The sequence below is a fragment of the Simochromis diagramma genome, unplaced genomic scaffold (genome assembly GCF_900408965.1).
Source record: "Simochromis diagramma unplaced genomic scaffold, fSimDia1.1 OVJJ01000753.1, whole genome shotgun sequence".
Classification (NCBI taxonomy): domain Eukaryota; kingdom Metazoa; phylum Chordata; class Actinopteri; order Cichliformes; family Cichlidae; genus Simochromis; species Simochromis diagramma.
Genome location: NW_024387523.1, coordinates 16875886 through 16903553, shown reverse-complemented (window position 1 = coordinate 16903553; position 27668 = coordinate 16875886). Strand labels below are relative to the sequence as shown.

Here is a 27668-nt window from a genome sequence, read left to right as displayed (position 1 = left end):
TTTGTCAGGTGCTTGCTCAGAAAGTACAGATTTTATTATGGAGATTGGTCTGCAATCTAATTGGCACAATGAGGTCAATCAGAAAGTGTCAGAGATTTATTCTGGGCCCAGATTGCTGTTTTTTTCTTCTTCTCATTAACCAAACATCAACATCTTTTGAAATTGTATTAAAAGCTGATTCTGGCCAGATGACATAACCTCCTTTTCAAGAGAGGCGGCAATGACGCACGTGTGACAAAAGATATGCAGAAGAACAGACTGAATATCACAATAGATCATTGTCCACCACTCAGTGGCAGAGTTAATCGACCGTCAGGCATAATATCTCAGGTGACATCACAGATATCAAAGGCCTAAATTTAATGAAGCTTAGAGGGATGATACATCAGCACTGTGTTCTGGTGTTATAACATATTACAGTAATTGCCCTGAGGGTGGCACTCTAATTAAAGAACATAATTTCTAACTTGGATGTGCCAAGTTGGCTACATGTCTAATCTGATTTTGATAAAATATGGAAGGATGCTTAATTTTGAAATTCCTTTTCAGAGTTTGACAACAGCTGATGAGCTGATAAAAATACAAACTGGCTGCAAACACCACTGGACCGATTATAAATGAGGGACTGTTTGAGAGCAGTCTAATATCAGCTTGACCAATGAATGTGATTAATCCTACCAAAAAGATCATAATATGTGCAATAGGATGATGGTGAAGCAGAGAATACAGTGGAAAAGACCTTTTAGCAACTCTCAACTTTAGCTAACTGACCTACTATGTGTGTAAAAAAAAAAAAAAAAAGCACTTTTACAACTAAGAAAACAATTACATTGTGTTCCCATGCTCAATTCAGTGTACTTAATCCAGACCTTCCCAAAGTGTGGGGGCCCTCCCCCTAGGGGGGGGCGCAGAGCCATTGCAGGGGGGGCGCATGAAAAGGGGGAAAAAAAAACAACAATGCTTGGACACTGCTAGCATGGGGCGCCTACACAAACGCAAAGCAGGAGATGAAGCATCGCTGAATATGTTTCCAAACCAACTTCATTCTAAGCCAAAGACTAGAAAATATGGTGAAGCATATCTTCCCTTTGGCTTCACCTGCACAAGTGCCGAGGTAGGTCTCCCCTGCAAAATTGGTTTTCCCTTTGTCGGGAGCACCGCTGGGCTCTCCACATCACGGACAAACAGCATCCCACATTCTTGATTTTTAGTTCACAAACACTTGTTGTAATGACTAACTACTCCTGAAATTTTGGAGATGTTTGCTCTTTATACAATAAAGTTACAGCAGGATACAAATAACATCAGGCTGATCCTGCCACGATTTGTTCCCCCTGTCTAAATCACGGACAAACAGTATCCCACAGTTGTTCATGTTTTTGAACCGATTTTGCACAGAGAGGCATTTTTATTAAAAAAATGTATTGATAGCAATGTTGAACATTATTACACAGGAAAAAAACAACTACATGTAAAATAATTACATCGTGAGGCCTCTGCCTTTCTAAATAGAGGGACAGTAACTGCGTGTTTATATGTAAGCGTGTAAAACCTGAAGATAGAGACAAAATACTGTTAATCTGACTATCTGCCATTCTGCAATTCATCTCATGTAAACAATAACGTGCGCACAGCATGACGTGAAAAAAGGCACATACCTTTGACGTTGCGTGATGAACTCTGTATTCCTTGTCCACACGTAAACGCAAAAAATGAGTTTTAAAAAATCTCCGTTTTCGGTGATTCCAAACGCCGTTTACGTGTGGACGAAACAGCTGCGTTTTCAAAAATACCCGTGTAGGTGCGGGAGTAGCGTAAAAGAGTTAGTAGTTTATTTTCTTACTACCTGCAGATTACTTGTATTTGCTTAATTGTTTACTAAATGTTTGAGGTGTGAAATAAACCGCAATTGAGCAAAATATGGGTGTGTGTGGTTGGAGGATGTGCTAGTGCGTACGTGTGTGTGTGTGTGTGTGCGCGCACGCGCGACGGGGGGGTCGTGAACATTTTTCTGTAAAACAAAGGGGGGCCCAGCGAAAAAAGTTTGGGAACCACTGACTTAATCATACATAAAGACTGGGAACAAAGTGAAACATCTAGTATGCTTCTACTATCAACTTTCTCATATCACTCCTAGCGGGAAAGTAAAAGGCATGCTGGATCCCATATGAGCTATTATTTGAATAACAGAGAAAACAGTTTCAGTTGGTTTTGGTGAGAATTTACTGCAAGCACACAACTGTATGTCTTCTTGAATCTCTACTACCTGTTGCAGAGGTGCTAAAAGTAGCACAAGCAGTCAGGTTTACACATTGACTGAATTACCAGTCTCTCTTATTCAGCAAAGAATCACTTTTGACATGGTAGTGAAAAAAGTGATAGTTTTTCATTAGTTCAAAAAGACTTTATGACACCACACACGGCAAAAAGTGTAGCACTTCAGTGACAATTTAGGAAAAAAAATAGGTTTCAGAAGTAGTTTAAAGCAAAACAACCTTTGATGCAATTATGCTAGCTGTTGATAAACAGCTACCAACTCTTTTTATTTTAACATAGGCTAGTGGGGAGTAAGAAGCTTAATACCACCCTATAAATCTTTCCTTTTCACATTTCACACATCAGTCTCTTTCACCTAAATAACAGCTGACATATAAAATTTGAGGGCTGAGGGAGGGAGAGTGGCTGCACAGTTTGAACTTCTCTAATTTCAATCAAATGAGTTGGAATAGGCCCAACCTGCCGTTCAGAGCCGACTCCTCTCATGGATCAATGGCCTCTGAGCCTTGATAATCTCTGAAATTGATTGGCTGTCTCATTGATCATTACTTCAGCATTAGCCAATCAAACATCTTCCCAAGTAAACAAACATGGCAAATAAAGACATCCCCTGAAGTTTAGTCCCGGAGGAGACGCAAGAGATGTGAAGATAATATATAAACTGAAATCCCTCTTGGAAGAGAATATCAAATCATAAGAGTTCTTAATATTTCACTGACTTGATGAAATATGCATTGTAGCTCAGAAAGAAGGAAAAATGCAAAGATTTGGATGCATTATGTATGAGAAGGTCCGCTGGCGAAAATGACACTGCACTGTTGAATAATCGTCATTTCACTATCACCCCAGCACAATGAGATATTGTTATTACTACGCATCACTCAATTCATTTGGAAAGTGCATACAGTTTGCATTTTGTATTTAGAGCCTAACTTGTGCGTGCACAGCATCCAGATGCTCACTAATGAACTAAAGCAATGACTGTTGTGTGTCCTTTGCCTCTGCCTCATTTAATAAATTTCACTACAGTACTGTGTTTTAGAATAGAAGAGTATATTACCCATGCCCAAGTGCTACTTTGATGCAAATATTTATTGGGATTATAATAAAGGAAAAACAACTGAGGTTAGTGCATTTTTATACAGACCAGAACTGTCATGGGTGAAGACAAACAAACAAAAGAAAAAGAAAAGAAAACTGTGTCACCACGGCTGCCATCTCACACGGCCACTTTCAGGAGGGACACCCGTGGCCTGAAAAATAGAAAGAGAGATATAAACATGCATGGATTTCCCATCCTGGTATCATGCTGTTATGGAATACAAATAACAGCCAAACATCCACAAACCATTTTGCACGTTATTCAATGCATTTTTTTTCCTTATGTGTCATTTTCAGGTCACATAGTGGAGGGTATTCTATCCCCGACTCTAACTACCTCATGGCATTTAATGCTCTAAAATAACACGTAGAAGATTGAAAATGGGTGGAAATCACACACAAAGTCTGTGTAAGGTTTATATGCTATTCCATAATATCAGCTAGATATCATGGAATATATGTATATATATATATATATATATATATAGATAGATATATATAGATAGATAGATAGATAGATACATAGATAGATACATAGATAGATACATATAGATATTCATGTACATACACAGATGCCCCTGAGACAATCCAGCAAATAGAAGCAGGATGCAAGATCCTAGCAGGCAGGCCATAGATGGAAACAACACAAGAAACTGGCTGACATAATATGCAGGAACAGGACCCTTGAGCTCCCAGGCCTCTGGTAAAGGACCCAAGCTTGAAGTACAAAGTACTGGACCAGTCTTTTGAGTACTTGTACTTATGGCCATTGATCAATGGTCTTTGATCAATAATCAATGGGCTTTGATCAGTGGGCTTTGATCAGTGGTTGTTGATCAATGGTCATGACAATTTGCATATTAATGATCAAGGAACTGATGTCACAGCCCATTGTTCCTTCAGTGGGCTAGTTTCAGTCATTGTACAAATGTACTGTTTATAAGGCTGGGGAAACCTGCACTCAGCCAAGACTGAAGAAGTCACTTGAATGAGTTTTGAAATGTTTCTCCCACTGAAAATGCTATGTCCAGATGAACAGAATCAACCTTTTGGGACCTACAGGACTTTGTCAGCCATGGCAACCCATGCCATGAAGATCCCTGGGCTGAGTCAGCAGAGCGTTGTCAACTTTTACACATTATGCACCTCAACACTCAGTGACTGTGCTCTGTAACTTTGTGTGTTCTGCCACTTAACAGCTGAGTTGCTGTGGTTTGTAAATGCTTCCAATTTGCAATAATACCACTGACAGTTAATCATGGAATATCAAGGAAAAAAGAAATTAAATAAATATCATTGTAGCAATGGCAGTATGCTATTACAGTACAGCACTCAAATTCAGGGAGCTTTTTAGAATAAGAAATGTTTATAAGGCAGATTAAAGTAGTGCAGTGCTTGTTTTCTCAGCAAAGAAGAGTGCAGCCCTAGGCAAAAACACTGTATACACTCTAGAGGACACATTTACCAGAAGCATCATGGGACTAAGATGATGGTGAAATCCAACACCAGTTCTAAAAGCACTGTAGCAGATAGTTATTCCGCTGGTCTTACAGGAAACTAGACTTACATGCCTCCTCTGAGCTCTGCTTGCAGAGAGAGGCCAGACACTTTAGCCAATCACAGGGCTTTTCAGACCAGATAAGGTGAGTAACATAGAGAGTGAAAAAAGTCAATACAGAAGTAAGACAAGGTGCCACAAAGGTACTGAAAGTGCAAAAGTGCAGTTTGAATCCTGCAAGAAACCAAAAGTGGGTCCTGACTTACATTTAGCATATGCCTGTGCTCATCTGGTAGAAGTGTGGAAGAACAAGGAGAGAACTTTTTTTTAAAAGAATTTGTATTTTTATCATGCAGCACATCTTACAGAGAAAACTCAGCACAGTCAGTATCCCCTTCTGCACAGAAAATCATCATTATGACCCGTTCAACTGTTGTCCTCTGCAAGCGCTGATTAAATTAAAAAAATAAAAATAATGATAAATAATAAGAAATAACTACAACTTGTACAAAACACACCCAACATATAAAAATTAATGCAGTGCAACTGCGGCTTAGTCTACTCTGGTGTTTACCTTATATACCTTATTACTGGCATCCAACTTCTTTAAAGCTGTGCTTCACCTTTACTAATCCTGTTGCAGTTGGATAAAACACACAAAAGAACAGGGTTTTTTTAATACTCACCACAGAGCTAGTGCCCCTGCTCTGAAGCTTCAGTGGCAGGGAGCCACTACACAATAAAAGACTGAAGACAAACAACTGGAAGGAAAAGCTTTACTACCCACTGTATTATGAGACACACAAGAACTACAGTCAGCAACTAAAGTCAAAATGTTTTTACACAACAGTAGCAGAAATTTTCTTTGAATAAAAACACCGATGCATTTAAATACTTCCTCTGAGGTACAGAGAGAAAAGGTTGCTAATAATGAAAGTAGCAATAATTGGTTTGGTATACTTACTTTGGTATACGCATAGTGATGATTGTGAGAGTTCAGAGGTTTGAGCACTTTTTCACACTTACTAGTGCTGCTTAATTTGATCATTGCAGATAATATGTTAGTGCAGGAAGTAAACAAGATTAGATTCTTTTTACTTTCACTCTGAATTTCCCCCAGTTTTGAAACCACAAAGCAGAATTTAACTCCAGTGGATTACTGCAAATAGATGTTGACAACATCTACATGATTTTGTAGACATCCTGACACAAATACAAGTTAAGGATGCCACACATGGTATTCAGTCTTAAAGCCATGCTGCTTCCAAGGTGTTGATATTTGCACACAAATCTTTTGGACAGGAATTTTTTAAAGAGTAATTGCATCACAGCAGGAGGCTGACTTTGATGGGCAAAGGATCCAGTGTTTGCTACGGATGTGTATACCAGGCTCGGGGCTTAACTCTGAGTAACACAAACAATGAAATGCTCTAGGCTCAAACAAACAATTTTATCAAGGCATTGCACAGGGAGGAGTGTAATTTGATGTAGCGTGTGTATCCTGGGCACATCTCTTTAAAGGCACCAGTTTCCTAAAGTGCACAATCCAGTGTTTTACAGGTCGACTCCTCACTGCCTCATTCAAACACTTCATCTCCCAAAGTCAAAAGAGCTCACTGGCTGGAGTCCCTCAACACGCGTGAAACCCCTTAAACCTTGAGAAGCCTGGAAAGTGCTATTTTTCCATTTAACTTGATAAAATCTTAGACTTTTACAGTTGCTGTTTTCTGCAAGGTTTGATTAGACGTTGTGAAACCCTCTGAATGCACACGGTTAGAGGTTCTTTCAAAACACACTTGAAATAGAGTGGGTTTGAAAATGGCTTATACAAAAGCCATTTTCAAACCCATCAGTTTTATATGAGCGGGTAAAAGGCAGCACCTTTCATACTGCTTGTTGAAAGGCATGGGTGACTTCCTTGAATGATTAGAGAGATTAAAATGTTTAACTAACAATGCATTTAATAGCCACAAGAGCAATGTAGTAAGCACAGTGTGCCTAAACACTTTGGCAAAAAGCACACTGACTTTTCCAACAGAATCTTAAACACAACACACATACTACCTGGCATTCAGCCACTTCGTGTGTGCCAGAATTTACATTTGTTGTTTCTGATTGTATTTCCTTTTGTGGTAGCTGTTTTGTTGCTTTTTTCTTTTCTTTTCTTTTTTTCAAAAAGATATGTTTAAAAAGCTCTGACTTGTAACCTTCAATTCTGAGTTGATTGACCCTGTGAATGGAGACTCACTGTTAGGCTCAGAACAGGTGATCAGAGGTAGCTCGGTCTGTTCAGTCTGAGCATTTTGACTTTTAGTTAAGCGTGTGCTTTGGTAATGAACAAAAGCCATCAGTGGAGCTCCAGCTATGATTTTACATAACACAGGGTAAGCAAAGTACCTACATTTGAATGCAGGGGTACTGGAAATATGACCATTTGTCAATGTAGACTGTGATATTTTTTTTTAAGACAGAGAAGAAAAAAAAGAACCATTTAGTTAACACAATGAAATTTTGGTCTGTGTTATCTACTCAATCAACATTGCATCAACTGTGAAATTCTTGGCCAGTTCTATTAGTGGTGTTTAAAATGATAATTTGACAACATCAAAAATTGATACCAATACTTTTTGGTCATTTTATTCAGTTCTTGTTATACATAGATAATTATTGCTCCCTATAATTTGTAAATTACTTTCTATATTGGCCCTCAGTGATACTTGTTCAATACGTATTCAGTATGCTGCTTCACTAAGTGTTCCTTGCTATTACTGGTTTGGCCCTTCATTTTGCCTTCAGAATGCTTCATGCTATAGATTCAACAAGTGTTGGAAACATTCCTCAGAGATTTTAGTCCATAGTGATGTGACGTTATAATAGTATAATACAGCGGTCACCAACCTTTTTTGCGCCACGGACCGGTTTATGCCCGACAATATTTTCACAGACCGGCCTTTAAGGTGTCGCGGAAAAATACAACAAAATAAAACTAGTACCGGTACCGAAAAAAAGAAGATTTATTCATAACACACGTGAAAAGACCCAGGAAAACCGAGTTAACGATAAAAACGATAACAAAAAAACCCTGAAAACCATACATTTCACACCTGAGCCTCTACTCTCGCGGCCCGGTACCAAACGACTCACGGACCGGTACCGGTCCGAGGCCCGGGGGTTGGGGACCGCTGGTATAATAGATGGGGGCTGCACATCCATGACTACATCTCAAAGGTGATCTATTAGATTGAGATGTGGTGACTCTGGCATTGTGTCATTTAACTACAGTTAAATACAGTCATTGTCATGTTCAAGAACTCAGGGAGCTTTGTGGTGAGTTATCATGCTCCAAGACATGTTCAGCAATAATACTCAGCATTTAAATGATGCTCAGTTATCACTATGGGGCCCAAAGTGTGCCCTACACTATAGAGCCACTAGAACCCTTGACTGCTGGTACAAGGCAGGATGGAGCAATGCCTTCATGTTGTTTATGCCAAATTCTGATCCTACCATTGGAATGTCACGAAAGATATCAACACTCATCAGCCCATGATTTCTTTTTTCTATTTTTTTACTGTTTCTATCTATCTAGATACTGTATCTATTCTATTTCTATAGTCCAACTTTGATGAGCCTGTCCTTTTGCTGACAGAAATGGCACCTGCTGTGGTCTTATCAGCTTCGTGATTGGATGTGCAGTTACTTAAATCGCCTTTCTTCCCAATCCTGATGCTCAGTTTGAACTTCTCCATGTCTGCATGCCAAACTACACTGTGTTGCTTCCATATGATTGGCTGATTAGATATGTTCGGTAGCTAGCAGCTGAACAGGTGTCCTAATGAGTGGCTGGTAAGTGTCTATATTGCTGAATACTTAATGTAACTGTGCTGAAAGCTTTCCATTATTCAGTAATTTAAACCAGTGGTTTTGTCATATCTATTCAACTGTAACCCAGTGGGGTTAAAAAAAATGTGACAGCTGCTGAAGACAACGATGTGAATAAAATAGATGGGACAAATTTTAAAATGGATTAAGCTACAAAGTCACAGTCCAAGCCAGTAGTAATGAGTTTGGTGATATAGATTTTTGACATTTAAAAATCTTGCTGAAACGCTCTCTGTGCTAAAAATAAATAAATAAATAAATAAATAAATAAATAAAAAAGAAGAAGAAGAAGAAAAGAAAAAAATATTTCAGTGTTTATTTCAGAGGTTTTTTGCAACTGCTTTAAATTCTCATTTGTGCTTTGATATTGCGTGTATGAATGAGGATATTTAAAAGTGAATGACAGAACCTTCATGGTCAGCAATTACCATTGTAACTGACCCACAGTTGAAGCTAAGTTCAAGGTGGAAAGAACAAGATCAGATAGCAAAAGATCTCAAGTGGACCTGAGAGCAATATAAAACTTGGATTACTGGTCCTCGGGTTTATTTGTGCCCTGTATAAAAATAATTTTCTTCATCCCAGGAAAGTTTTTTATTCCTTCTTCCCTCTCTTCAAAGTTTTAATTTCTTGTCCATTTCCCAACAACTTTCTGTAATGGCAGAGAAGCAGGTAGATATCATATGCATTACTGAGACGCATGTACAACAAGAGTGAGGAATTGCGCCTGTGGCTTCTGAGAGGTGGTACATTTTGGTGATTAGACAATGACGCAGTTATATGTTTGTACCCTGTGGTGGGCATGGTTAGTTTCTTTTTTGCAATGGATAATGAAAAGTTCTCCTCATTCCTGGGTTTACAAACCCAAGGCTCCTGGTAGCCTGATCTTTGAAGGAATGAGATCATAATATGCAAACTTTCTACTATTTCACTATTGTAAAAATGGCCAGTTTGTCTTGGCACAATAAAAACACCACAAAGAATAAACTTCACAAAAGTAAGAAGATAAAAATGGAAGGCACTATTTGTTTTAAAGCCCAAAAACACGGCTGTTACACAAAGAATGGCGGAAGATGTTACATTTCTGTGTGTAAAGAAACAGACTTTGTGGCTTTGTCTCAGTTGAGATCCTTGATTGACAGGCGTGCCACAGAGCTGTGTTCAGGCTGCCTTATTACTGGTTTCACTCTCAAGGAGAATAAGGGGGAAAAAAAGACAAGAAAAAAATGGATGCCTCAAATAGGCTTTTCCCTCTCTGTGTGTCAAAGACTAGAGATACAATTTTCCTGAAGTAACAATCAGCAGATCACTCTCTGCCTGCACGGTGTCCACAAGCAATCTTCTAGCTATCCTGAAACACGGCATTCATAAATGGGGCCTGAGTGTGGGGAAATAAAAAAAAAGGTTTGCTGTTGTATTTGGTTTTTGGGATGATTTTCGTGTGACTGCATCTGCTTGCGTTTCATACCATATATATATATATATATATTTATGTGTGTGTGTGTGTGTGTATATCTGTGTCTGTGTGTGTGAGTGCTATTAAGGGACTGAGATTTGCCTCATTGACATTCATGTATGCATTTGATGTCAAACAGTCTAAATATTTAAGACACTAGAGGGCAAGGGGAAGAAATCGGGGCGCAGTCACAAGATGCTGGATAATTGATTGATTGTCCTCACTGCAGTGCACAACAGCTTGCATTGTACTGTATAAGTGCTGCATGCACTTGTGCACAGTGTCTGCGGGAGTAATTAGTTCAGAAGTATCGGCTCTGCTTTTGATAGGATGACTGGTGTGTGGGTATCATAAATATGCATATTTGTGCTCACGTCACTTAGTGAATGAGTCTACAGGATTCTGTGTGTGCTGGCATCACTCTGCGTTGCTGTGTGCGTAACTGTGCCTTTGCTAACGTCCAAACAATGAAGTTCAAATAAAAAAAAAATCAAGGCGAGGATAGCATTTCGAGGCTGTTTGGATGACAGGGAAATATTGGCCCAGCAATGATATGCCTTTTATGGAATCACTTTGATGGTCAGAAAAAAAAGAGTCCCTCTCTTTCTTGTTCTTACTTCCTCCCAGACACAAAAGAATATCACAAACTTCTTTTCACAAGCCATCTTGCCAAAATCAAACTCAAACAAACACAGGAGGGGAAAAAAGGAAAAAAAAAACCTCCAGTCAGCTTTCTGTTAGTTCTTCTACACCAGAGTAAATGCTTATTCAGTTGCCATGGAAGATCTGCAAAGTAGTGGTGTGCAATACTGCGATTTTGGTGCCAAACTGATACCAAGTAAACACATGACCAGTATTGCCAATACCAATTTAAAAGTAACTTATAAAGGGGAGGGTGTCATAATTTATGAGTCATCATCAATTCATCATCAAATTGGTGACAATTATGACATTTATACATTTTAATGATCACAAAGTCACTGTACTTTCTACAGTAATTAGTTAACACAACACAATGCACCTTTTAGTTTTTCAGCTTATATATTTTGAAACTGGGGTTTTTGGAAACCAGAAATGGAAATGTGTTATATGTATATGACAGACACATACATACTGAACTTAGAGCCTAAAAACAAAGTAAATATTAAGATATGATTTCCTTGTAAAATACATCCCAGACCAAGAAGGAAAATAAATAAACCTTTCCTGCTTTTTTGCAGATATGTAGTGTGCAGTTATCTACAGTATCACCCCCTTTTACCCAAATCACAAAATATTAGTAGGAGGCACCTTGTTCAGTTACTGAGATGAGCTGGAGAGCGTTAATAAATATGTGAAATTGACCCAGGTCTCTAACGTGTTCCACAGCATTATGAACAGCAAGTTGTACCTTGTGAATAATGCAGTCGCTGACACACAGATTAAGGTTGATGTTTTAACACAGGACTGTGTCTGTTCCTCTCAATCAGCCTATCACATCAGGTGCACTATCACATAAATCCAACATTCCATGCACATAATTTCCATAGCATGTGACTGACAGCATCCTTATGCATTGTTGCAGCTGAACAAGATGAAAAAAGAAAAAGTGTGATCTGAGTGCAGATGCATACAGGTACAACTGCAAGCTAGTTGTAGTTGATGTTTGGAGTATACCATCCGCAAAAGCCTGGACAAATACGGGTAGTTTTTGACTCGAGCGCCAAACACGAGGGGGTGTCATTGAATGATGTCCTTTTAAGTGGTCCAGACTTGAACAACACTTTGGTTGGAGTGCTACTGCGGTTTCGAAAAGAGCTTATAGCAATAACTGCAGATGTGGAACAGATGTTCTACTGCTTTACTGTAAGGGAAGATCACCGGAACTACCTACGTTTTCTCTGGTACCGAGAAAATGACCTCACAAAAGATGTGACAGAGTTCCGCATGACAGTGCATGTGTTTGGCAATAGCCCCTCACCAGCTGTGGCGATCTATGGGCTGAGAAAAGCAGCTCAAGCAGGCGAGGCAGAGCACGGCAAAGATGCAAGGGAGTTTGTTACCAGAAACTTTTATGTCGACGACGGTCTGACTTCACTCCCTACAGAAACAGAAGCCATCAGTCTTCTTCAAAGAACACAGAAGATGTTAGCTGAGTCCAATTTACGGCTACACAAAATTGCCTCAAACAGTAGCAAGGTAATGGATGCATTTCCAGCTGATGATCAGGCCAAGGACCTGAAAAACCTAGACCTAGGGACAGATCCTCTTCCTGTTCAGCGTAGCCTTGGACTGAGCTGGAGTCTTGAATCAGATTCTTTCACCTTCCAAGTTTCCAAGGAAGAAAGACCCTTCACTAAGCGAGGCATACTCTCTACAGTCAACAGCTTGTATGACCCGTTAGGTTTTATTGCTCCCATCACTGTCCAAGGCAAAGCCCTCATCAGAGAACTTACCACAGAACCATGTGAATGGGATGATCCTCTTCCACCTGCCAAAGAAAGACAATGGAATGCATGGAAAGACTCCCTGTCAGAGGTAGAGCTTCTACACATACCCAGGCCTTATATTCCGTCTTCTCTGTCCTCCATACAGCACCAAGAGCTTTGTGTCTTCTCAGATGCCTCGTCAATGGCTATTGCAGCAGTTGCCTACATACGAGCTATTGATAAACAAGGACAGTGCTTCATCGGGTTTGTCATGGGTAAATCCAAGCTAGCACCCAAGCCTGCACATACCATCCCCCGATTGGAGCTGTGCGCTGCAGTTCTTGCTGTAGAGGTGGCAGAGCTCATTTGTCAGGAGATGGACCTTGAGCTGCATGCCGTAAGGTATTACACAAACAGCAAGATTGTGCTAGGCTACATCTATAATGCTTCGCGAAGGTTTTACATCTATGTGTCCAACAGAGTCTCCAGAATTAGGAAGTCCACTACATGCATGCAGTGGAATTATGTTGCAACAGAGAACAACCCAGCTGACATCGCAACAAGGCCGATTGCAGCAAGTCTCCTGCACAAAACAAGCTGGTTCACTGGTCCTCAGTTCCTAAAGCAGGCCCAACAACAGGTATCCCCATCAGTGACATTAAGTAAGTTTGACCTTGTTGAACCACAGCACGATGCAGAGATTCGCCCAGAAGTCAGCACCCTGACAACTAAGGCTACTGATAGACCTCTCAGTCCACAGAGATTTGAACGGTTCTCCTCATGGAAAACTCTGATAAATGGAATGGCGAAGCTCATCAGCGTGGCAAGATACAGGTCCAGGCTTTCAAAACAAGTCACTCAAAATCCACAAACACAGGCAAAATTTAGAGTGATCTGGAGTGTTCAACATTTAGTATTCACGGAAGAAGTGAGACAATTGGAGAGAGGGAAACAAATTTCCGAAGCAAGTCCTCTGTGGAGGTTGAACCCCTTTATCGATCAGGATGGAGTGCTTAGAGTAGGTGGACGGCTCTCTTCAGCTGACCTTCCATATGATGGAAAACACCCAGTCATACTCCCAAAGAGACACCATGTGACAACTTTGTTAGTGAGACATCATCACCAGGAAGTTGCCCACCAAGGTCGCCACTTAACTGAGGGGGCACTTCGCTCAGCCGGTTTGTGGATAATTGGCGCAAGAAAGCTGGTTTCTAGCTTGATCTATGGATGTGTCATATGCCGCAAACTCAGAGGAAAGCCTCAAGAGCAAAAGATGTCTGACTTGCCTGAGGATAGGCTTTCCATAGTGCTGATTTTCTAACACTGGAATATTTCTAACATTTTGAGTTATTTTCCAGTGTTAGAAAATCAGCACTGCTCAGTGTTAGCCATTGTTAATCTTCAAAACTGACTAGGTTACTTTTAAACATATAACACTGTCAAAAGTCCTAATTTAACACTCAACAGTGTTGTATTTAACACTCAGAGGTGTGGACCCATATAGACACCCTCCAGTGTTAATTTAACACTGGAGATTTTGCTGTGCAGGGATAGCTAAGTAGCTCAAGTTAGCTAGGAGTAAGATAAAACATAAAAAAATAAAAGACAAACAGTTTAAAGGAAAGAATAAACTATTTAAATGCATAGCTAAACTGATAAACTGAAAATATAAACATAAGCTAGCTACAAGTAAAGAAAATGCAGTTAAAATATTTCTAAAATGTAAAACTAAATCATGTAGCTTTTTCTTCTCAAATGCGACATGAAATGTTATAGGGGTGAAAAAAATCCTCTATAAATAAATAACGTGATAACTAAATTTTGCTTTGGTGTAAATTTTGTTCATAGTACACCTAAAATATGACAGGAGGTGTTAATATAGAGACACTACTTATTTAAATTAATTGTGTGTAAGCACTTGATGGCAAATACATTGAAATAATAATAGGCACTTTTTGATGATACCTTCTAAGAGTGAAAATACATAATGCACACATTCAGAGGCACAAGCTGTTATCAAGGTAAAGGACAGGATGTTGAAAGCATGAGAAAGGTGTGGAGGGCATGAAAAAGAGAGGTCACATGGGGTGAGCAGATGGGAGGAAAGGTGGGATAAGAGAGAAAAGAGTGTAAAGACAGGGAGAAGAAAGAGTCTGATGGCTCCATAAAAATAGCCCTTCTTTTTATTCTCATTCTTCGGCTCATGTTCCCAAAATGGCACTGCTGAACCATAAAATGCTGTAGCGCTTCACCCTTCACCCTGCCTTGTGTCTTACACAGATCAGGTTGTGACAGTTTGACACCGATAGTCACCCTCACTGTTTGCTGTGAAGTTCCGCTTATAAAGGCCTACTGCCGTCAGCCTCTATCCCGCATGCTCACTGGAGGTGCACAAAAGGAGGCAGAGAGAAAATGGCATTTGAAATTCGGAGAAAATAGAGGCACAAAGAGACCGTTGATGAAAAGCATTGCAGAATTTAAAAGGGATTGAAAAAGGTTGCACTATTTCATTTCAAAGACATTTTTTGTTCTCAGCCTTTGGTGCAAGTAAAAAGAGCTTCACTTGATGACAGAGAGCAGAATTGATTTTTAAGGTTTCCTTTTCATGAATAATACTACTACTGCAAATAATGCTTCTGCAAATTTAATCTATAAAAACGCAGTCAACTGGATATTTGCCACCTGTCTTAGTTTTTTTTCCATCATCAAGTAAAAGGAGCTACTTTTGTTTTTGTTTGTTAATTGATCTCTGTGCGTGATTCATCTATACACACATTCATCTATAAGTGTGCTTTATAAATAAGTTTATTATACTCAGTTATGAAAATCCATTAAAGCCTTTTACATTTAATAATGTAAAGAATAGCATTTTGGCATAAAGGAACTAGTGCGTTTTTAAATGTATAGTGTTTGGAACAAAGAAAACATGGTATGGCATTAGAGTTAACAACCAAAGTGGCTAAAATGTAAACACAGCTTTTCCTATCTATTCCAGCTTCTTTGCTGACATTTTTAAATATATATACATGAAAAAAGCTGAACAGCTTTGACTCACAGGGGAATCTAAGTATTTTCATAGCAATTACATATGTTTCTGCACACACAGTCAGGTGTTGTATAGCAGAAGTGTAAAGACAATCAATCTCTATTAACCTTATCTCTATCTGTGAGGGAATAATGTAGTATTACAGGTTACCTCTATAGTATTTATGAACAGCAATTAAACCATATCTTTGATTACTAAAAATAATAACTCTGTTTTGTCAATGTTGGAGGACTGCTGTTCAACCAGTTTAATCTGACATTTTGCAAGATGTTGTCTGTACTAGACCCTTTTCTTTACATCCTTGCATTTCACCCATGAATAGCACCAGTGCAACACTATGAGGGAATTGCACCATCAAGGCTTACACTTAGCCTTAAGGACTGATCTGTTACACCTGCTGCACCATGATGTTTCTGTAGAGCTTGTAAGACTGTTGTTCTAGATAGATAGATAGATAGATAGATATGAATGTTGCTACTAGTTTATAACATTCTTGCAAGCTCTACAGAAACAGAGCTGCAGAAAGGTATGGAAAAGAAAGGATGCCTAAGAAGTACAGCAGACAACAACATCAGGTCAGCTCCCCTCGCACTCAACGTCTTCATTGCACCAGTTGTGCTTGGGACTTTGTACACAATTTTGGGCAGGCATGATGATATCTCCCTCTTGTCGTAGCATTTGTGTTGTACCTAATAAATTTCCAGTTGTCATAGCAGATGCTTCTTCCAAATGTTGGAACACTGAGCTACTACTTGTTTTACCATAAGTCGCTGTAAGTTGGGCATCAAAGGTCCCACATCCTCTTCAATATGTCCCACATCCTCTTCATTTAACCCCTTCCGCTGGAGTTATTCCTTGCCCACTTGTGCCTTTTTGTTCTAGGAGCCCACTTTATCAGTGTCTCCTGGTTCCTCAACACCTGACACAGACTTACTGAAGAGATGCCACCAGACTTGCTAACGGAAATCAGAAAAAAACAAGCAAACAAATAAAGCAAATGGGTCTGAGGTAAGCTATGGTGAAAAGAAGCTACTGACTTTCAAGCACTTATAGTGACAGTTCATGTTCTGAGGCCAACAGGTCGTGGGTGGTTTTGATTAGTACAACTAGCTCAAATAACAAAAATGATGATGCTGTCACAACAGACAATGCTTTAGTATCTTTATCCAACTTTTTATTAAGCAGACTGAAGTGACATGCGTAAGATAAACCAAACCAGCACATCAGATAAGTGCAGAGAAAGCTTTGGAATAATCTATTAAGCATCCAACCCCTTTCTGTTCTTCTTCTCCTGTTCTTGTTTTTTCTTATTTACCTCATGACTTTCTTCCTGTGTCTTCATCTCCTCCCCTCTGTCTTTTGTGTGAAGAAGTGGGTGGAGGTGTTCCATATTACTGAGCGCTACAGTATGTGTGAGTTTTGCTGTGCTCCATGCACCTCCGTGCACCACGGGGTGCTTGTTTACTCGCTTAATATGTCAAGACACGAGGAAAAAAAAATGTAGACGTCTTTCCTACTGACAGGTAACATCAAGGGAGTATCTGAGCCAAAGCAGCCCTGCTGTATGTCGATGTCCTCGTGAACGTAAGCTTCAATCATGGAAAATCAACAAGTATACCATCATTCAATTGCATGTGTTATAGAAGCCAAGATCTATTTCTGAGTTTCGGGACTCTAGCCAAAAATTAAAAGCCCCAAAAGGCTCTATTCTTTCCCTTTCTCCTTTTCCCGCTCATTTACGTCTCCGCTGTTCTTCTGCCTCTCGTCTGGTTCAACTTGGCAGTGGTGCCATGTAAGTTGAAAGAGTTTTGTTAAATATTAATTACAGCTTTCATCGACTCAGTCAAATCTTTACTCATTTCACCACAACAAGGCACATTTCTGCCTCAGTAAAAAGCAAGGAGGGGAAAAAGGAGACAGCGCGAGGCATATGTGTCCTTTGAGCAGCTATTAGAGTGTCTGTTTGAAGCTAACTGAGAAATGGGCTCCTCTGGCAACGGCTGTTCACCCACCTATCAAATGTATGATGCATAACAAGCAGACACATACAGGCACAGCTGTGTACAAAAGCTTCACTCGGGGTGAATAAAGACACAAACCCCTGTAAATCAGCTTCTAACTGACAGCAATTACAAATTGTGAACATAAATGACCACAGCCAGGACTGTTTTTTTTTATTTTTCAACAGAGTCATAATTTAGAGAACAATCATCACACAGTGGTTTGAAGGTGGAAGGTACATGCAGATACTAGATACTCTCATGCACACGCTGCGCTCTGAGGGAAAATAAACTGATTAAAAAGATATGCACTCAATATTTGTTCTCAGACATTAAAAACAATAAAAACTGCGAGGTGTTTATGCTGTGAATAAATTGCTTTTTTTTTTTTTAAATCAAAGTGATGCATCAGTAAATACTTAGATGAATGTCACTAGTGTCCTTTTGCTAGCAGTAAGCTGCCAGTTTGACAGTACAAGAAAAAGTCAGTAGGTGCTGTGATCACACACTGTGTATTTTTCACCTTTTTTCACAACCTAGTGAGAAGTTGTTAAATCTATACATATAGTATGTTATAGGTGGATTTTAAGCACCATAAGCTGTGATCACAACCACTTCATACATAGCAGGAACCATTATGAATCTTTATGGAAAGACCATTCAGTGATAGGCATGCTGTGTTTCTCATTTATGTATGTGGGGGTTTTTTCTAAAGCACAGTATAGTGCAATGCAGCACAATACCATAAATATTTTGACTTTCAGGTCTAAGGTTTTACATATCAGGACATAATAAAAATAATCTGGTCCTTAACAGGTCTTACAATGAATTTACTATGACCTCAGATGAACTATAAAATATTACATCATATATACATGTTACACTATTATTATTAAACAAAAAACTAAACAGAAACGGTCTATGCAAAATTTACAACCCCTACAGCTTTCACAGGAATTAACAGAGTAAGTAGCAGCCAGGTTAATCTAATCAAAGGCACGTGATTAATTGAGTAACTGTGAGCACCTCTACAAAAGCAGCAGAATTGGTAGTTTGCTGATCTGGAGCATTGGGATGTGCGGTACCACATAACTAAGGAGGAAAAACATCAGCAGTGACCATAGAAAAATTATTTTTGCTGCACATCAGTCTAAGAAGAGCTGTAAGTCCATCATCCCATATGGAAAAGATATATATAAATCTTATAAAGTTTGTATCTGTCTTGTGTGAAACTTGTATGAAAAGCATACAAGAGTGAAAACAGATATAAGATCCCTTGAAAAATTATATAAACGAAACTTGTATGTTTTGGATACTTACTAAAACAATATATGAAAGTAATGAAAAAGTGGCCACTTTCATGAGTAAATCAAAGTTTTTACTATTTCTTTTCCATATGGGATCCTACAGATAGAAACAAGTCGAAGACATCCAAGTCAGTTGCCAGCCTTCCCAGGAGTAGATTTCCAAGCAAATTCACCTCAAGCTCAGAAAGTGTCAAAGAGCCACATCTCAGACTCTGGACAAGAATGCTTTTTTTTGGAAGGATTCCCAGAAGGAAGGGTAGTCGCTCTTAAAAAAAACAACACACACACACAAGGTAGCATAGCTTAGGTTTGGAAAGACTAAATGAGGTCAGATGAGACCAAAACAGAGATATTTGGTCAAACCACAGGACCACATTTGGAAAAACCAATGCAGCATATCAGCAAAAACACACCTTGCAGTCAATGAGTCAACCATAAACTCATTTGTATACTAAAATATTCTAAAGTCAGATGTGACCATCTGATAGACAGCTAAAGTTTGGGCAAAATTGGGTAATGCAACTGTTACATCACTCCATAATCCTCATGTAATCACTCAGTCCAAAAATTAAATCAATAGGGAGACGTGGATGTCTACCAAAGAGTAAATAAAAGGGTGAGTATCCTGTTGAGTCACTAGTTGTGCAATTATAGGCATGCACAACTTTGTTTACAGCAGCATTGACAGCAAGTTGCGATTAAACCTTTCCACTGGGTTCCCCTGTGGATGGTAGGGTGTAGTCTTTGAATTTGCTATTCCTGTGTACTTCTGCAGCTGTTTGAATAAATGGTTTTCAAATTCTCTGCCTTGATCATGATGTAATTTACCAGGAAAACCAAATTTCAAGGAAAAGTCATTAAAAATTGTATCTGCTGTTGTTTTGCCAGATTTGTTGCGTGTAGGGTAGACTTGAGCAAACTTGGTGAAGTTGTCCTGTAACACTAAAATATACTCATACCCTCCCCTGCTTTTTTCGAGATGGACATAGTTTATTGAAACCATTTCAAAGGGTGCAGTAGCCGGCACGTGACACATGGGGGCCCTACACTGAACTGTGTTTTTTTTCTGAATATTACATTTGCACACCTGTGTGATGAAAAACTCAATATCTTTGTACATACTTGGCCAATAAAACCTACTCCTTGCCAAATTCATCACACGGTCCACCCCCAAGTGACCCATTTCGCAGTGAAGGTGTTTGTACACCAGTACATGTAAGAATGAACATGGAATCACAATCTGAGTATAAGTCACAGTCTTTTGTATCAGCAACCCATCATCTGAAATAAACAGCTTTTTCCACTCATGTAGAAGCTGTTTTACTTTTTGGTCGCTGATGTTTTGTCAAAGCTTGCGCCTGTACTTTTTAAGTTGAGAACATAAGCTATGGCAGAGTCCTGCTTTTGAGCTTGTAATAGCTCCTGTGTTGTGATTCTCACATCTGGCTGAGTTTCTGTAAGTATTTTATTTACTTCTGGATTGCACATTATAGCTGATATCCAATCCAGTTGTTTTTCTTCCTGTGTTTCAATGGCATTCAGTACTGCGCTTAACACTTCAGGCGAACACAGCTCAGTACATTCTGACATGTATGAGTCCATACTAGAAGGTGTTCTGGACAAAAAGTCTGCATCGTTACTGTTTCCGGGTCGGTATTTCAGTGTTATGTTAAAATCAGCCAACTCGGAAACCCATCTGTGTCCTGTCGCATTCAGTTTAGCTGTGCCTAAAATATTGCTTAAAGGGTTGTTGTCACTATATACTGTCACTGAGGGAGCATAGAACAAGTAGTCTCTAAAGCACTCAGTCACCGTGCCAAAAACTCAAGTTTCCCTGAGTGCCACCTGTAGTTCTTCTCAGCCTGTGTTAATGTTCTTGATCCATATCCAGTTACTCTTAATTTACTGTCCTGCCTCTTGTACAAAACTGCACCAAGGCCTTCTTCTGATGCATCGATGTGCAGAATGAAGGGATCCTCAAACTTAGGATAAGCCATCACGGGTGGATTAGTCAAAACATCCACCAAATAGTCTAGTGCTTTTTGGTGGCTGTCACTCCATATGATTTTTTGGGCCGGTGCAGCATGCCCCGCCTTGGCTGACCGCGCTGGTGTTTGGGTGTGGTCAACTGAGAGTAAATCATATAGGCACTTCACATGTCTTGAAAAATCTTGTACATAGCTTCGGAAATATCCTAAAAATCCTAAAAGCTTTCTCAGCTCGTTAATGTTTGTTGGTGGGTTGTCCTTCAAAGCTCGTACTGCTTGTACCTCTTTTTCATCCATTTTGTAACGTTTGCTGAAATGATTTTGCCCACATTGTGGACCTCATTTTTAAACAAGTCACATTTATCAGGTCTTAGTTTTACTCCCCAAGCCTGCTGACATTTGAGAACTGATCTCAAATCTTCAAATGTACTCAAATGTGCTCAAATGTTTGATTGTACACTAAAACATCATCTAAATATGGAGTGCATATTTTGTCCCTCAAGCCTTCTAAACTTTCCTCCATACTACGTTGGAAAGCTGCAGGTGCATTGGTGAGTCCAAATGGAATTCTATTCCATTCATACAGCCCCCAGGATGTTGTAAAGGCGGTATATTTTTTCGAGTCTTCGCTGATTTCACCTTGATAGTACGCTTTGCCTTGGTCAAGCACACTAAACCACATATTGCCGCCAAGTCCATCAAGGATTTCCTGTATTCGTGGAATAGGGTGTCTGTCTGGAATGGTCTTTTTATTGAGACCCCTATAATCGACACACAGTCTCAGGCCTCCATCCCGCCTCCTCACACACACTATTGGAGAGGCATATTGTGAGGTTGATTTGCAAATAAAATCCTTTTGTAACAAGTCCTGAATGTGATTTTTTACTTCATCATAGACAGCACGTGGGACCGCATTATAGGATTTGGCTACAGGAATCTGATCAGTGAGTTTGATATACATTTTTAGATTTTTTTATGTAACCAACTTCCTCTTTGTGTTTAGCAAATGCGCCTGACTCCTCTCTGAACATTTCCATGACAGCTGCCTGTTGTTCTGTGTTAAGGTGGCCCAAATTAACAGGTGGTTCCCAAGGTTCTTCTGGTAAGCTAGGTGAGTTCTGATTGTCTTTTTCTACAACCGAACCTATCTGAGCTTCTTTGAGAATCACAGGATAACTGTGTGTTACTGTAGTGGAGATATCAAAGATAGGCACGGCTGTGGCACTGATTCAGTCTTTGAGCACTACGGTCACACCGGTGTGTCGGCCAGAACACCACTTAAGGCCAAATTGTCCCAGAGTACGAAAGAAGGAGGGAGCTTGAGGTTCCGTTTGAGGCACTTTATTGTCACCACTCGATTTCTGGGGCTGTAAACACAGCGGGTGTACATAAGTGTGTGCCTGGGTGTGTGTGGGTCCCAATCAGCCAGAGTTTTGGGGGAGTTCGGGTGACTCACCCGAAACTCTGGCTGATTGGGACCCACACCCAGTTTCACACCTTGGCTCAGGCGATTAGAGGATCATCAGGGGGTCCTTTTGTCCCTCTGTGGGGGGTCACTCCCACTAGGTTTATATCTGGGACTCTCCACCATTTGACCTTAGAACTGAAGAAGCTTCTCAGATGTGAGGTGAAACGTCTTCAAGTAACTTAAAGAAGTCCAGACGCTTTTCTTTGCAAGCTCCTTTGAATACTACAGTACTGACACAAACAAAGGCAAATACGACACAGGTCACTACTTACTTGTCATTTACGCACACCTAACATGCCCCAGGAATCAGTGCACCCCCTCCGGACCAACACTGCCCATCCGACATTAAACTGCCCACCTTACTAACCGGATGATGTCACTAGAAGGTGGGCTGGCCCAAACTGACAGAAGACTGAACATTACATGAACTTATATAAACTTATAAACACCAGTAAAACTATTATATGAACTTTGGGGCCTTTTATACAGTTACCCTCTCTATGTTACCTAGAAGGGTTTTAGGTGGCAAAACAATGTCATGTTTGGTAACATTAGTAACATAGATATTGACTTTGCGGGCATTGCCTGATACATACAGCAACTGGCAGTTAGATTTCAGACCCTCATCTAAAGACAGGTTTTCATCCGACTCAAAAAGCATTTCACTTTTTACCTTTAAGTCTGTTTTGATGGAACAACTAATGCTGTGCACTCTCCACTTGGTACAACAATACCTTTGCGTCCTGATCTGACAGGATAAGTAACTATCTCACTACTGGTGGTGTGTATAAGGTTCAACAGTGCTTCTGCTTTTTTTGATCCTACTTTTAATGAATTTCTGAGTAAAGACAAGCTTTCACTGGACTGAGTAGTGTCTTTTTCTATCAGTTCCTCAATAGCATTAAACCCTACTATTGGTTTCTGCACCACATCGTGACTTACTAGGATTGGAACCCAAACTTCATTCTGAGCTACAGCTTTTCCTCTCGGATCACAAAGGCTAAGGCTAACTTCTACCCAACCCTGGAAAGGGACTTCAGATCCATTTACGGCTCTCGAGTCTAAAAGGTTACTTAGTAAATCACTGATGGGGTGAACTTCTAAGTGAGGTAAATTGTCTGATTTCCAGCATGCGCTCAATATTGAAACTTGGGCTCCCATGTCCCACGGTGCCTGTGTTTTGCAGTTGTTCATTCTACACCATACTAGACACTTTTTGCTCATGAGCTGTGCTGCTTTTCTTTTTTGGTACTCGGATTGAACACGTTTGGGGGTTGGTTCCTAATTTTAGGATTTCCTGAGTCAGTTGGTGATGATAAGCTTTGGGCCTTGGGAATGTTATCACATTGGGGACATTGGTGCTGAAGCTGTGGCTTGTCCCGCAGTCACAGCCCCGCCCAGTTTCCCTGCTTCTGAGCTCCCCTTACTGTATATCCTTTTGCCCAGTGAGAGTCACTGCCACATTTGAAACAATGGTCACAGTCCCTGTTTTCTTGTTGACATGCATAGCATCGCCTTTTTGGTCTGTGAGCTGACTTTCTGTACACCCTGGCTTGCCTATCACCATCACCACTTCTATCCCGTTGGACAGTTTGTACTAGTGAAGCTACCTGTCCTTTAAGTTCCCTGATTGCTGAGTTACTTTCCTCAATTTTTGCAAATAAGGAGTTATCTTTGAGGGGTTTAGCTGGTTTTGTATCAGGCTGGCTTGTGCAGGGATCACTAAGCGCTACATTCTGCTCAACTACATTTAGTCCTGTTCTAAAAGACCTGTGGGCTTTTGCCTTTAACGCTCTTTCGCTTTCATTGTACTGGGCTGTTTGCATTTTCATTAATAAGAGTTCATTGCTACAGTTTTCATCCTGTAAATATGCTCTCATTTCTGCTCTGACATTGTCATTTAGAAGACCCGTTCTAGTGGACTGAAAACATTGACTTTGAACAAGTTCTTTGTTGTACTTTAGGCTAGACTGGGCGCGCTCAGATGCAAAAATAATTTTTTGACGCAAATCCAGCACTCTAATCAGGAACTCAAGTGGGTGTAGCCTTGGTTAATTGCTGATACAGTACTGTTGCATCCATTTCTGCATGATGGGCTTTTAGAACTTGTCTCAGGCTGGTTAATGTGAGATCCTCTTTCCCTTCCAAATAGCTCCTTAATTTTAACCCAGGACTGATGGGACGTATGGCAGCCTCCACGATCTCAGCTTCAGAGTAGCCCGTTTTTAAGCCGCTTTCCATCTGGTGCTCTAAGCTACTGAAACTCAGCGTGTCTTTAACTGTTGACTCACCCAAATGTCCACTTATCCTGAAGTCTTTTCTGAATCTACCTGATGAAACTGTTGCAATGCAGTATCTCCCCCTGCACAGTGTTTCGCCGTCCAGCGACGTCCTCATGGCCACCTGATGCTCCAGCGATGTCACCGGGCCTGTCCGCCGCTCCGGAGGTGCCCGCGCTGCTGCGAGTTGCCCCTCGCGCACAGCCTCCGCCGTCATCCCCACTCTGTCTGAAGACCGGGACGCCGCTCCCGCACCAACAGCCGCTGACCGCGCCTCCACCAGCAAAGCCAGCACATCATTTAGCTCCAGAAGCACCAACATGCCTTTATCCTCTCGTTGGAAAAATTCTTCTCGTTCACAGAACTGGCTAATAAGCTTAACGAGAGCTCTGCGAGATTTGCTTTGTATTTCTTCGTTGTGCTTTTCTGTAATATTACATAGTTCACATACTCTGAGCAGTTCTTCCACAGAAAGTCCACATAACTTCTGCTCCAACTCCAACAAAATATCTTCACGGTCATCAGACATGCTTGAAAGAAAACTAGGATGATGAGGACCTTGGCGGTTGGGCTAAGCGCAGTAGATGTTAGTTTTCTACGGACACTGTGCTGGGCAGCTCTATAGCTGCCTTGAGGGAGCAAGTGAGGGTTGGCGAGCTTGCTCTCTCTATCTCCACCTCCACTTCTTTACCGCTGCCAGGACAACACACACTCTCTACCTGCCTCAACGCTGCCACGGACTTCCTCTCCCTCCCCAAGCCAGCCAGGACCTCGTTTGTCTGCCTTTTGCCTGGCCGCTTATGTGGTCGGAGGATGAGGAGGAGGTCTCCATTTCTCCACCGGTTCCTGTTCCCTCATCCCGAAGGAAACGGCGCCCTTGCCACCGCCACTCCTCTCCTCAGTCATCTGTTCTGCCACCTGTTCCTGCTGGAGGGTCTGAGGGGCCCGTCCGGCCTTTGTCTGTTGTTCCCGCTGGGGGTTCTGGAGAAGCGCTCCAGCCGTCTTCCGTCCACACTGAAGGGTCCGAGGAGCCCGTCCAGCCTTCTGTCTCCGCTGGAGGGTCCAAGGAACCGCTTCAGCCGTCTGTTCACGCTGGAGGGTCCGAGGGACCGCTTCAGTTGTCTCCTGTCTCCGCTGGAGGGTCCGAGGGGCCTGTCCAGCCACCTGTTCCTGCTGGAGGGTCCGAGGGGCCCGTCCAGCCGTCTGTTGTTCCCGCTGGCGGTTCTGGAGAACTGCGCCAGCCGTCCTCCGTCCACGCTGAAGGGTCCGAGGGGCCCGTCCAGCCTTCTGTCTCCGCTGGAGGGCCCAAGGGGCCCATCCAGCCTTCTGTCTCCGCTGGAGGGTCCGAGGGACCGGTCCAGCAACCTGCCTCCGCTGGAGGGTCCGAGGGGCCCATCCAGTCTTCGTCGCCTGCAGCGCCACTACCTGCTCCTCCCACACCGTTGCCTGCAGAGCCACCTCCTGCAGTTTCCACACTGCCGCCTGCAGTGCCACCACCAATTCTGTCGCCTGCGGTTGGCGTGCTGCCATCTGGTCCTGCCTCACCCCGTCCTGCTTCATCTCTGCCTGAGGCCTCCGCACGGGCTGGTTCCGCTTCATCTGCACCAGAGGTCTCAGCGCCACTTCATCCTGTCTGGCCTGCACGTCCTCATCCTGCCTGCACGTCCTCATCCTGTCCGGCCTCCACGTCCTCGTCCTGTCCGGCCTGCACGTCCTCGTCCTGCCCGCACGTCCTCATCCTGTCCGGCCTCCACGTCCTCGTCCTGTCCGGCCACTTTCCAGGGTGTTGGCTGGACATCATCTCCTTCGTCTTTGTCGCCACCATTGATTTTCGCGCAGCCGGCCCCCTGAACTGCCCGGGTTTGGAGTGTTTGGATGGCCCGTCAGCTTCCGGGCCATCCCCCTGAACTTTTTTCGGAACGGTTTTCCTGGCCGCCTGCGCCTTTTGTGAACCTTTTTTTGTTTGTTTGGCTGTTTTGACTTGTTTGCTGGGCTCCAGTGTTTTCTGTTTTTGATCTCTGGGTCCTTGTGTTTAGTTTGTCAGAGTTGTGCCTTCTGGTTTCTGTTCTGTTCCATAGTTGCTGAATCCCTGTGTCAAGTCTGCGTCTCTGTGTTATGTTTCCTGTTTTACTTTGAAGGTCCATGTCTTATGTTAATGCATCTGGTTTTGCTTCCTTAGTCTCGACAGCCCTGATTTGTCCCAGCTGTGTTTCCCTCCTGTCTCTTATTCCCTGATTGCTCCCTTTGTGTATATTAGCCCTGTGTTCTCTTTGGTCAGTGTCGCAGTGATACTGAGAAATGATATTTCATTTAAACTATAGACTGCAAGCTAGTCTATACGGGGGAATAAGCTGCATTTCAGTAAAGTTTTGGTCAGTAAGATACAGCAACAAACTATTTTTCCTCTCCAAAATCACATTCATGCAGATTTCTTCTGCACTGACTTGTTTCCCTTTATTTAAATAAAACCTGCATATATTTTCACAATATGAAGTCATGTGCTCAAAAGAAATTAATCGGTGCCCTATGCTTTATACAACTCGGCTCCAGTACCTGGTTATTTTCAAACAATTTCACAAGATAGAACTATATCGACAGGTGGTCCCAGCATTACAACTACAGAGAAAAAACACTGAAATTCCTCCTTTCATTTCATTATCATATGGGTTTTTCTGTTTTGATGAGAGCACAGGATCCGATCCAGCTTGATCAGAGTGTAGCTGATGCTGCCAGGCTCTTGAATCCAAGCTCAAGTGTCAAAACATCCTTGTTTTTTCACAATCTGTTCCTCCTGCAATAGGATTAATCCTGGGAGGCTATTGATGAAGCATATTTCATCATATGAAAGAACTGCCAGCAATTGTCTGACTAATGAGAATTTGGCTGAAAAATATATACCCCTATATATTATTTTGTTTGCAGAGACATTATAAGATGCTTCAAAATAACTGCCAAAAA

The 27668-nt window shown here is 41.3% G+C and overlaps 1 protein-coding gene across 2 annotated transcripts in view; it reads right to left on the bottom strand.

Moving 5' to 3' along the window:
- Positions 1 to 1956: 1956 nt before the first annotated feature.
- Positions 1957 to 27668, bottom strand: part of LOC120727059 — a 41680-nt gene continuing 15968 nt past the window's right edge. The window contains exons 8-9 of one of the 2 annotated variants that reach the window (XR_005694419.1): positions 5451 to 5510; positions 1957 to 3530 (exon numbers count right to left, since the gene is read on the bottom strand). Coding sequence is in view for 1 of the 2 variants with exons in the window: in XM_040021193.1 (XP_039877127.1) it covers positions 3480 to 3530 (51 nt within the window). In the remaining variant the exon portion in view is untranslated. The remainder of the gene's footprint in view (positions 3531 to 5450; positions 5511 to 27668) is intronic. The other variant, XM_040021193.1, reaches the window with a different exon arrangement.